This window comes from Schistocerca americana, chromosome 3 (genome assembly GCF_021461395.2).
Source record: "Schistocerca americana isolate TAMUIC-IGC-003095 chromosome 3, iqSchAmer2.1, whole genome shotgun sequence".
In the NCBI taxonomy this organism is placed as follows: domain Eukaryota; kingdom Metazoa; phylum Arthropoda; class Insecta; order Orthoptera; family Acrididae; genus Schistocerca; species Schistocerca americana.
The window spans coordinates 971,250,252-971,263,688 of record NC_060121.1 but is presented as its reverse complement, the minus strand read 5'-3'; the positions used below and the strand labels follow the sequence as shown (position 1 = coordinate 971,263,688).

Below are 13,437 nucleotides of genomic sequence, written 5' to 3'. Positions count from 1 at the left end.
GAGCATTTACTACACAAAATCATCATGCAGTCATAACTGTTAGTGTCACAGACCATTAAATCTAGTAACTCTTTCCAGTTACATAGTTCATTTAAATTTGAAAGCACTAGTTGTTTCTACTTTGTTACTTTAACTCCATTTATAATAACTCTTTTGTTATCTTTGCAACCTGGGCACATTCTACTGTTTTCATCATCTTCAAAAAACTGCTGGATCTTTTTAATTGTTTCTTCTTTCCTAAAACTGGAAGAATGCCTTGCTCTTTCACTAATTTTCAGGTTAGTTTAACCAAACGGTGAGAACTGCTGAATTCATGAACTATTTTTTCTCTTGACCATGAGTCAAGCAGCAAACTTAAAATTTTAACTTTTTCCTCTTTAGACATCACTGAACATTTTATTTTTAATTTCTCTATTAAGCTCCAATATTCAGCGTCAGATGATGCTGGTGGTAGGATTTCTTCTTCTTTAGAAATAATGTTGGTATCTGTATTACTAAGTCTTTTCTAATTTTGTCTGAAATTTGTTGTATCTTATTTTCAACAGCTGTTTTTCTTTTTCTGCTACTTAATTTTATTATTTTCAAAGCAGGAGATACGTCTAGCTTAGAACAAGCAAAATCCAATATGCCAACAGTTTCCTCATTAGGAATATAAATGTCATTAACAAGGTTACACGATTCTGGTTCTGGATTCACAACAAATATTTTTGAGTAACAATTTCGGCACAGGGAATTTCCAGGACTCTCATAACGTTTCATTTGGGAAGCTGTTTCACTCTCACATAACAAGGACAAATGTTTAAGTTTTATTTCCCTCAAACCTTAGAAATAAGCTTTTTGTGAACTTTAAGTGGATCACAGCACTTTCTTCCAAAAATGTAGTTGCACTTCAGAATATATTTCTTCTCATGATACTCACACACCGGTGTTACACAAGAACTTACTAGAAATCAAAAAAAAGTCATTGAAATTTTTCAAGTTTTTTTATACTGAACTGTAAATTGTTTTGTTACACAATTCATTTGCTATCTGTCCAACAGAGCACTGTTCATCCATGTTATTGCATTCCAGTTAATCTCTCAAAATTAATTACAAATTACACACAAAACAAAGCACATAACACATTCCCACTCTCGATGAAGTATGTGCAACCACTCTAACAGAGGTTTCAGAACAGACTGACTACAACAATGCCACATCCAGCAATAATGTACTTTTACAATAACACACCCAACAATAACATACTTCTTTACTGACAATAAACCTAGACGTAAATGGACATTTTTATTACCATATAACAAAAGCGAAAGCTCCAATTGTTTAACATTGCATTATTAAAAATAAATAAACTAAATGAATATTGGGTGATAGTGTTAACTAAATATATGTCACAATCAAATTTTATTACAATGAAACAATAAACCATTTAAATGGGCAACAGCCATAAGGTCAGTTGTAAGGTGAATTATTTCATCATTAAAAAAAAAAAAAATCATATCTTTGTTCACAGTCAGATACCAATGTTGAAATTTTTACAGTACATTGCTATCATACAGGTGTACAAACTGTGCAAAAATCATATTTTTATATTCAGTCCCACCTGAGATAACTAACCCCAAACTTTACAAAAAATGAAAATTTCCAAAAAGAAAAAATTAAGGAAATATTCGTAAGTGTTCTTGCTCTACATGAGGTTAGTAGTGTATGATATCTAAGTATAGGAAAAAAATAGACTCTCACAAATCACTCCTTGTTTGTTATTTTTGGGCTTAAAAAGTGGACCTTTGGACATTTGGATACCTAACTTTGGAGGTCATTTTGACTGGTTATTCTTGAATTAGGTATTTTGTGTAGTAGATAATGTTGTAGAGGACACTTTTCTAAAAACAATCACGTCAACTGCAATGTTGTAACTTTCAAATTTTCGCTAATGTCTCCAGACTGAAAAACTGTCACGCGCCTACAAATAAAAATGGCTGCCATCCAGTAAAGGTGCAAGATAAATTATTTTAAAAATCTGTTTTGAACTTCTCAAATATAGGGCAATCACATATAAAAACTTAAAATATTTAAAAATGGTCAACCAACCATCATTGGACCACTTCATATGGATTGACCCGAATATGAACTGCAACAATTTCCCAGATCTTGACTGTTTTCTTTGGAGGTGCAGTTCCCTTAATAACCATATGATCTAGTTCCAGTTGCTTTCTTGGAACAAAAATAACCTGTAAATAATTTCAGAGTAAAGGAGACCTATCATCAAACAGCGTAAGTATTGAGTCATAAACAGAAAACTTAGCATGCTTTTGGTTAGGTTAGGTTAGTGGTGTTTAACGTCCCGTCGACAACGAGGTCATTAGAGACGGAGCGCAAGCTCGGGTTAGGGAAGGATGGGGAACGAAATCGGCCGTGCCCTTTCAAAGGAACCATCCCGGCATTTGCCTGAAACGATTTAGGGAAATCACGGAAAACCTAAATCAGGATGGCCGGAGACGGGATTGAACCGTCGTCCTCCCGAATGCGAGTCCAGTGTGCTAACCACTGCGCCACCTCGCTCGGTAGCATGCTTTTGGAACCAGTCCTTTGATGAGCTGGAGTACACCCCCCACCCCTCTGCACTAACATTTTTCCAGCTGGACATTAAATACCGAGATTGCATCTTGGCAGGTGGGCTGGGCTAGGGTTTGTTCCGAGTGTGGTGGGGTGGGTAGATGGAGAAAGAGGTGAGAAACAGGAGGAGGGGTTGGTGACAGGTAGGTAATGACTTGGAGGGCATCACCAGTGCAGGATAGCGGTGTGGAAGGGATGGGTGGCAGGTGCACAGGCTAGGCACACAACATGTGGGCACCGAAGCACACGGTGAAGGTGATGTGGCACAAATTGGGAGAGTAAGAGGAAGAGAAAACTGTGGGGTAGAGGGTAAGGGGAGGCTGAGAGTTGGTAGAGATTGAAGCCAGGAGGATTATGGGAGCAAAGGATGTATTGAAAAGGTAATTCTCATCTGTATAGTTGAGAAAAGGTGGTGCTACAGGCAAGTATCCAAAGCAGCCATTGAACTCGACAATGTTGTGTTCAGCAGTGTGTTGTGTCTGTAAACCTCCAGTCCTTAATCTCTGCTACACCACTGCCCCCACGCTCTACCCAACAATTTACCCTCTCCCAATCCACATCCATGCCACCTTGATCGTGTGTCTTAACTCACTTGCCCACGTGTCGCATGCCTAGCCCACACATCTGCTACCCCTCCCCCACCTACTTTTATCCCACACATGTGCTGCCTTCTCTGAGCTGCTAATTACCTCTCCCTAACCGCTACTCCTTCTCCCTGACTCTCTCTCCTACCCAATCCTCACCTGGCTCAATCTCCACCCCAGCCCACCTGAATCTTGCCGGTACTGTGTGTGCAGCAAGCACAGTGTAAATGCGCAGGTGTGTGTGTGTGTGTGTGTGTGTGTGTGTGTGTGTGTGACACAACTCGCAAGTCCCAAGATTTTAGCAGTGTGCAGTAGCAACATCCACCAATGGCACATGCAGCCTCACAGTGCACCTGTATTTGAACCAGTGACTTCCATGGCAGTCAGTGTGTTAAGAATTCACAAACTAAAGTATGAAGAGAATACAATGAGACATTTATTCTCACAAAAGACCAGTAATGTCATTTATGGGAGCAAAGCCAAAAACATTAACAGCTAAGTTAACAGTGGAACAATAGACCAAGTGAAAGGCTTCAGATGTATAGGATCCAAAATAATCAACATCCGAGACATTGAATAAAAATTGACAAAATCCAATTTCAGATGTGTAATATCTACCAAAATACTGAAAAATAAAGCGTTGGAGGGGCATTAATGATACACTACAAAATGATGGCTTCCCCAATAAACACAAACAAAAAGAATGCTGGATCTTTACTACCGAGCAAGTGCAAGCAATTATATTTTGTAGAAGAATGAAAGCAAATACAGCCTTCATAAAGGCAAACAGGATTAGATATGATAAACAGGAGACCAAGTAAATATTCAAGGCCTTTGAAATGGAATGTCCATCTGGAGAGAACATATAGAGAAAAAATACCCATGAAAGGCTCTTTATCCAGTCAGAGTGCAATGCCAAAATAATGTCTCCAGTGAAAAATGATAGTTCTAATAATGTATAGTTATTTAAAATGGTTTGGTGTGTGCATACCTTTCTATCTTTCTTGCTTTTCCGAGGTTTCACGGCTTCAACCTCTGGCACATCAAACATTTCTGCATCTGTAAAATCTGATCCCTGGCGGTCCGACGCACCATGGTCTTGTGTATCCGATGTAGATGAATCTGAGTCACTAGCAGAACTATCTGCACCAGTGGAACCAATATCAGCATCAGATAGACCTCTGTGCCAGGGAGATGTTTTATGAGGAGGTAAGGCACGCCTCCTGCCCGGACCACCAACACCAGCAGGCCACCCTCCATCTGCACCTCCAGGTCCTGGTATGCCACCACCACAACCTGACTGTCCACCGTCTGGTTCTGTCTTTATGATTGGTGGACCACCATCAAAGCCAGGAGGCCCACGACCACCTCCTGAACCAGGGCCTCCTTGATTTCCCGCTGGTGTTCCACACTCATTGGGTCCTCCACATCCTCTCATTGCTTGCTGGTGCCAAGATCGGAGCAATGAACGCATTGTCACTGGGATGGACAGGCTCCTACAGCATTTACAGAATACACTATCAAAGAACAACATATGCTACAATAATTGAGACAGATACAACTGTGTGCAAATCACAGACACAATCTTATAACAATCAACTTGCTATTATGAAGGAAAAATAAACACACTGTAAATGAAACAATTCCATCAATCCATTATTATTTTGAAATTAATATAGACAAAAATTATGCATCTTGTGAAAATTACATATTCTTCATTCAGTGAACATAGTCACATAGATTTGTAAAATGGTTGTAACTTTAATAATGGCAACTATTATTTACAACTGACAAAATAGATACATGTGTCAAAGTTTTACTGGGCTTCAAAGTAGTCACCAGCATTGTGTACAACCTTTCCACCAATGTATAAGTTGTAGGTTACTCTTAGCAGAGCTAGTTTTGACAGTTAGAATGGAGCAGTCCACTGCACTGGATATCGATAAAGGTAGGTCTGCATGACAATTTTTTTCTATTCAACTGTGTGGGTGCACTTACATTTCCAATAGCGCAACTGTGTGAATGCATGTTTTCTTAATTTTTTCTTTAAATCGGAGAGTGTGCGTCATACTGCATTGCTTCCCAGATTCAGATGCATTGTTTAGCAGATGACAGGTAGCTGGGGCCCATGTGTTTCATTGAGTAGTGTCCTGAGGTTATTCTTTAAGGTGATTATATACAATAATGCCTGCTGACTCCAAAGAAAGCATGCTGAAGTTTATCGATTACTACAGACAAGGAGAATCATATGGAATGTCACTTTCAAAGATTACAGCAGAGTCCCGTTAATCCAAACATGAAAACTGTTACAATATATGACATAGCTCCATTCAGCAATACTAAACAGTCCTCCAAAGTAGTACGTTCAGTCAACAATTTAACAATTGCAAATTTCAGGGAAAGCCTACAGCAGTTAGACTGGGATGAGGTGTACCGTGAACCTGATGCCAATTTAAAATATAATTTATTTCATGACATTTTTGTAAATGCATTTGAAAACTGCTTCCCCAAGAAAATAGTTAAATATACTCGGAAGAAACCTTGCAACAAACCATGGCTTACTAAGGGTATAAAAATATCTTGTAACCGGAAAAGGGAAATGTATCTGACAGCAAGAAAGAGTAGTGACCCAGAAACTATCAAAAATTATAAAAACTACTGTGTTATATTAAGAAAAGTTATTAAAAAATCCAGGAGTATGTGTATCATGTCTGAAATCAGCAACTCTGATAATAAAATTAAAACAATTTGGAATATTATTAAAAGAGAAACAGGTCAACCAAGAGCAGAGGAAGACAGTATTACCATCAAATTGAATGAAAACTTTACGAACAAAGTCAGAAGTTGAAAATATTTTTAATAATCATTTTCTAAATGTTGTGGATATAGTAGGATCCAGGTGTTCATTAGAAGATGCAAGGCTGTTAATGGAAGAGGCCATACCTATGCAATTTGATACAATTGAAATCTCACCCACTTCTCCCTCTGAAATTAGGAAAAATAATAAACTTGCTTAAAAGCAAAAACTCACATGGAATAGATGGCATTTCCAGCAAAATACTAAAAGCTTGTTCTCAACAGATAAGTAAGATTCTCAGCCACCTGTGTAATAGCTCTCTGGAACAGGGCATTTTCCCTGATAGACTGAAATATGCTATTGTTATACCTTTGCATAAAAAGGGGGATAGATCTGATGTCAACAATTACCGTCCAATCTCCCTTCTAACAGCTTTATCCAAAATTTTTGAGAAAGTAATGTATTCAAGAGTAGCTTCACATATCTGTAAAAATGAAGTACTAACAAAATGTCAGTTTGGTTTCCAGAAAGGTTTTTCAACAGAAAATGCCATATATGCTTTCACCAGTCAAATTTTGAATGATCTGAATAACCGAACACTACCCATTGGGATTTTTTGTGATCTCTCAAAGGCTTTTGATTGTGTAAATCATGAAATTCTGCTAGACAAGCTCAAGTATTGTGGCATGAGTGGGACAGTGCACAAATGGTTTAATTCGTACCTAACTGGAAGAGTGCAGAAAGTTGAAATAAGTAGTTCTCGTAACATGCAAAGATCAGCACATTCCTCAAACTGGGGAACTATCAAGAATGGGGTTCCACAAGGGTCAGTCTTGGGTCCTTTGTTGTTCTTATTATATATTAATGACTTGCCATTCTATATTCATGAAGAGGCAAAGTTAGTTCTCTTCGCTGATGATACAAGTATAGTAATCACACCTGAGAAACAAGAATTAACTGATGAAATTGTCAATACTGTCTTTCAGAAAATTACTAAGTGGTTCCTTGTAAACGGACTCTCACTGAATTTTGATAAGACACAGTACATACAGTTCCGTACAGTGAATGGTATGACGCCATTAATAAATATAGACCTTAATCAGAAGCATATAGCTAAGGTAGAATATTCCAAATTTTTAGGTATGTCCATTGATGAGAGATTAAATTGGAAGAAACACATTGATGATCTGCTGAAACGTCTGAGTTCAGCTACTTATGCAATAAGGGTCATTGCAAATTTTGGTGATAAACATCTTAGTAAATTAGCTTACTATGCCTATTTTCACTCACTGCTTTCATATGGCATCATATTTTGGGGTAATTCATCACTGAGGAATAAAGTATTTATTGCACAAAAGTGTGTAATCAGAATAATAGCTGGAGTCCACCCAAGATCATCCTGCAGACATTTATTTAAGGATCTAGGGATATTCACAGTAGCTTCTCAGTATATATACTCTCTTATGAAATTTGTTATTAACAACCAAACCCAATTCAAAAGTAATAGCAGTGTGCATAACTACAATACTAGGAGAAAGGACGATCTTCACTATTCAAGATTAAATATAACTTTGGCACAGAAAGGGGTGAATTATACTGGCACTAAAGTCATTGGTCACTTACCAAATAGTATCAAAAGTCTGACAGATAACCAACAAGTATTTAAGAAGAAATTAAAAGAATTTCTGAATGACAACTCCTTCTACTCCATAGAGGAATTTTTAGATATAAATTAAGAAAAAAATAAAAATAAAAAAAAATAAAAAAAATAAAGAAAAACAAAAAACACAAAAAAATAAAGTTGTTATATTAACTTAAGTATGTTGTTAAATTAACCTAATTATGTCATGTATTGGAAAATTCGACTCGTTCCACATCATTACGAAATATCGTATTCATGATCCATGGAACTAGTATTAATCTAATCTAATCTGTTAGTCTAAGTAGGGAAAACTGCACGGTAAACTGCTGTACATACACACAATTTTAATTTACACAGTACAGTAAACATGTATTAGAAAAATTGGCAAGAAAACATTAGGTTTAAACAATGCATAACAATAAAAGAAAAGCTGTCAAACTTACTAAAATACAGCGGACATTTTATCCCTACTTTTTAGATGACAAAAAGTCATTATGTAATGAAGACAGTCTGTTATATGACGCATAGTTGTGCCATCGTCTCATAATCATCAAATCAGCAGGTGTAGCAGTGGGCTGTTGCTCCAAATAACATAGCGTGAGGTCAAGGGCTTCTGCTGCGTCACTGTTTGGCACCAGCTCTCCTTTGTCGCTTTCAGGCTCATTGTCACTTACTTCACAGCAGTCCACTTCTTCCTGGTCTTGAGTCACAGCAGCAACTAAATCAGAGTCAGTAAGGTTCTCCAAACATGCCCCATCAGCTGCCAGGCCACTCATCTACGTCTCCTTCACTTTCTTCTTCACATCCTGGGATTGTCTGTATCATTTGTAGTAGATTTTGCTCTTCATTTTCAACTAGGTTGTCCTGAAATTCAAGAGATGTTCACCATTTTCTCCACGATTTTCTCAGAGTATTTTCTGAAATATTCTGCCATGCCATACCTCAGAGGCCCAATAAACAACATCCTTCACATTGGTCTTTTTTTATTTTGTCCACTACAGGAATGCTATCATCTTGGATAAACATTCATAAAAATTGTTTTCCGTAAATCAGTTTTAATGTTTGCAGTATGCCCTGGTCCACAAGCTGTAGAAGTGGTGTAACATTCGGCGACAAAAACTTCGCCACAATTTCTCCATCACATAATTCCTCAGTGCTGGGGTGAGACAGCATGTTATCAATCAAAAGGATTGCATGGGGAGACAAATGATTTTCCTTAGAAGACCATCAAACAGAGGGAACAAATCGGCTGTGAAACCTCTTTGAACAGCTTACCGACCATCCATGCTTTTTTCTGGTTGTGATAGTATACGGGCATGGAGTTTATGTTGCAGTTTTTAAAAGCTCTGGGCCTAGCAAATTTGTCGATCAGCATTAAAGGCAGCTTGTGATTACCAGCAGTGCTGCTGCACGCTAATAAATTCTCACTGACTTTGCACATTTTAAAACCAGAAGCATGGTCTTCTGCTTTTGATGCCAGGCTTTTTGTTGGCAATGCCCTAAAATTAAGGCCAGTCTTGTCAGCGTTATAAATTTGATGGTGAGAGTACTTTCCCTCTCTTATCATTTTTTCAAACTCACCCAAGTATTCCTTAGCTGCATCACGATCAGAAGAAATCTTCTCTCCAGTAATTGTTAGCTGATGGAATCCATGACGTTTCTTGAATCTGTCCAACCAACCCGTACTTGCACTAAAAGAGTCATCAACTTGTTCAGGTAAACAGTCTTCTCCTGAACCAGTGCTCCACTCAAAGGAGTTCCCCTTATCTTTCCTGTGTAAACCAGAGGAAAAGAGCTTCAACCACTTTATCGTACTGGGACTGTTCCAAAGTCAGCTGAATTTCGAGTGTTTTTCTCGAAGACGTTGCACAGGGCTTTTCAAACATCGCTTGGTTCTTCTTCCAATCACAAATGGATGCTTTACCAACACCCAGTTCCATTGCCAGTTGAGATATATTCTCACCATTGTCTATCCACTTCAAAGCATTCAATTTTTCTTTGAGAGTTAACGTTGTATGTTTCCATTTACTCATGACGAAAATACATACACCACTGCACCTGAACAAATACAACTGTTCCACATGCCAGTGATCAATAACTAACATAACCAAGCACTTTGCGAGCCAACTGCAGTGCACTGACCTCAGGCACTACAAAGGTCTCAACAATACACAAAACAAGGGCAGAGAGTGAGAGTGAGCCATTGTTCCTACACTTGTTTCCATTTGTTACCATGGTGCACCTACTTATCTGCTTGGTATACTTCAATCTAGAAACTCATCGCCATAATTCTGGCTAATCCGAACAAATCGGTAATCCAAACAAGGTCCAGTCCCAATTAGTTCAGATTAATGGGACTCTACTGTATTTGAATACAGTTTTGAGATATAATGCCCTGAGTGTCACGTATTAGGTGAAGTATCTCTAATCATAATTCTGTAAAGAATAATGTAATTCTCAAAGTAGGAAAACAGAGAAGCAGCAGCTTATAAATTTATGAAAAGTGCATATGAAAACTGTGGATGAATATTCGTTTTATGGCAACTTAATAGATTAAAAATTGAGGAGTGCGGCATCACAACAAAAGAAAAGGAAATCAATGAAACAAAATTAGGAAACACAACCTTCATTCTAGTAGATTCTGGGGTCTATGACACTCAAATTTGTTGAGTCTGAGAATGTTAATTTATATATAATATTTTTTGTTTGAAGTCGTGTAAACAACTTTTTATAAAAAAACTGCAACTTAATAAAAAACAAATAGCTCTAACTGATATACAAATCATCAGTTTCCATCTAAAGAAATGTTATTGCCTCCCTTATTGTTGTAGTTTTCCCCCGCAGAAAAACTAAATTCTCACTGTGAACTCCTTCTGAAATTTGCAATGAAAATGTCACTGTCATGTTGTATTTCTCATACTTCTATTATTTATATACTATTTTACCCTCTGTCACCTTGGTATTTTCCTTTTCTGTCACCTTACATCACAATAAAGACAGCACAAACAGCCGAGCAAAGAAATGAAATAATGGAAAATTCAGGAAGAAATAATGGCAATATTATGAAAAGGATACATTGCTATTCCATATAGAGGAGACATGGGGGAGGGCTAGTGCCGGGTGGCTAGGCTATATGGAACAGACTTCTTGGTATGGAGAGGGTGGTACCTGTAGAAGTAGAGGTATTGCTGGTAGTTTGTTGGTTTGATATTGGCAGAGGTACCTATGTGACCATCTTTGAGGTGAAGTCAACTTTGAGGAAAGTCGCTTGTTAGGTTGAGGACTGCCAGGTGATGCTAGCCGCCCATGGTCATCGCATCTGTAGTGACGAGCCGTCCCTATCCAAATATACCAAGGGTATCACAGAGGCTTTCAGAGACGTGAATTATCCTCTCAACCTTGCTCAGAAACCTGCCTTATGCATCCTCTCACCAACACTTACTCCAGTCCACTCACAGCCATCACCTATCCCCTCAAAGGCAGGGAGGACTACCTGTGAAACCAGTCATGTGATCTGCAAACTAAGATGCAACCATTGTGCTGCTTTATACGTGGACAGACAACCAGCAATCTGTCTGCATGAAAGGCCACCAACATAGTGTGGCTAAGAGACTGCTGGACCCCACAGTTACTGAACATGTTGCCCAACACAACATGTTTCACTTCAGCAACTGCTTCGCAACTTGCATCATCTGGATCTTTCCTACCAACACCAGCCTTTCTGAACTGCTCAGGTGGGAACTATCTCTGCAATATATTCTACGCTCCTGTGACTCTGTGGCCTCAACGTTCACTAGTCCCTATCCATCACCAACCCGTCCCCGTTCCCTGCTACCACTACAACACTATGTAGCCTTCTATTCCACCAACCCACCCACTAGCCTCCCCACCCCCTCCTCCTCCACTTCTCTTCTGCCCCCTCCCCCCTTCAACTTCCCGACTGCACTTAGCAGTCCCCATGTTGTCTCTGCATGCTCCCACAAGCAGCACTGCACCTTCCCCCACCCCTCACCTGCCATCCTTCTCCCTACCCATCCCAGCTTACTCCCTATCCCCACCACCAGCAGATTGCTTCTCCCATCTCGAGCAGCTGCTGTACGCAGTCCAACCTCAGTGGCCAGAGAGAGAGTTGTAGTGTGTGTGTGTGTGTGTGTGTGTGTGTGTGTGTGTGTGTGTGTGTGTGTGTGTGTGTGTGTGTGTGCGTGTGTGTGTGTTTTCTGCTTTAGAAGAGGGCCATTTGGCCGAAAGCTCATTTAGAAATTTATTCTTTTCATAATATTAGCAAGCAAAGAAATGTGTGCACAGCACACTGCTTGAATACTGAAGCAATGTGTAGACATGAAAGCACTCATGTCCAATTGCGTTTTTACTACCAATTTTTGTGCATGTGCTTTTGTTCCCCTACATCTGCATCTGCACACGAAGAACAAGGCATTGTGTTATCATACCTTAACAATTCTAAGGCAAATGCCACAAAGTACTTCCTTCATCTTAGGAATCAGGTCAAAGTCACAAGAGCTAAGTATTGGAAATAGGGTGGGTGATACAGCATTTACCAGCACCACAGACTGAACAAATTGGTCACAGTTTGTACTGTGTGCGACGCAGTACTGTCATGGAAAAGAGCTGCCACTTCTTTCTTGAAGCTGGTTGCAGGTTGTGTTTCAAAGACGAACAGTAATATAGTGCACTGACATTTTGCTACTGGGGAACAGCATGCGTCAAGGTAACATCATCACAGTCATACAGGAGAAACACCATAACTTTCGCAGTCCCAGTATTCTGACAAACATTAGGTTATCATCGTGACCTTAATGACCTTGTTGATTTGACTGGTGTTTCTGGCATGGCTCATACAACTGGAATTATAATAGCTATAAAAGCAGTGTTTAAAATTTGATGTTTCATAAAATGGTCACAGACCTCTTATGTGAGTGTGTCACACCTCAAATTCAAACAACTGGGTCCACATCTCATTCAACATAATCTCCTTTATATTTATAGTGTTTTCAGAGGGTACAAGCAGCATCATACAAAAGATATTTCTCACAATCATTTGAAACTTCTCTTGTGCTTATGCATTCCTTCAGAATATGAAGCACAGTTGTATGCACTGATCTTTTCTCTCAGGCCAGCTCATGAACTGTTTGGTGTCAATTACAGTTTAGTAGCATGGTAAAAGCAAGCAGACACTTTCTTGTCACTGAAACAGGGATGACTTAGCCTATGAATAACGGCTACATTTTTGTATCATTCGTTGAAAGCTTTTAACCACCTTCCTACAGTTCTGTAAGGCAATACAGATTCCCAACAAACATCTTTAAGACTTTAATGACAGCTGTACTTCCTCTGACACATTCAACTTTTATCCAACTCCATTTTTATTATTTTCAAAACATCAGGGTAGCACAACATGAGACAGTCTGCTAATGAGACACTGTGCTTCTCACAACTGTGTGTGCAAGTGATGTGGGAAGGAAGAGTTTGTTTGTGCTGAGATAAGGTAGTTGCACGTAAATAAGATGTGGCACAAGCAACTTTATTTTACCGCATTGTGTTGCATATCTATTGCAATGTTACCATACCTCATGTATTGAAATACAAAAAATGTGACAGAAGCAAAACAAAAGCAAGCTACACAGTAAAACCTCCACCTATCCCTGATAGACTGAAATATGCCATTGTTATACCTTTGCATAAAAAGGGGGATAGATCTGATGTCAACAATTACCGCCCAATCTCCCTTCTAACAGCTTTATCCAAAATTTTTGAGAAAGTAATGTATTCAAGAGTAGCTTCAC

General features: G+C 38.8%; 1 protein-coding gene across 1 annotated transcript in view; it reads right to left on the bottom strand.

The window, feature by feature from the left end:
* The window catches only part of LOC124605251 (mediator of RNA polymerase II transcription subunit 1-like), a 206,499-nt gene that overhangs the window by 71,931 nt on the left and 121,131 nt on the right, over positions 1 to 13,437 (bottom strand). Inside the window, exon 10 of the mRNA XM_047136808.1 lies at positions 4,189 to 4,693. Coding sequence (XP_046992764.1) covers positions 4,189 to 4,693 — 505 coding nt within the window. The remainder of the gene's footprint in view (positions 1 to 4,188; positions 4,694 to 13,437) is intronic.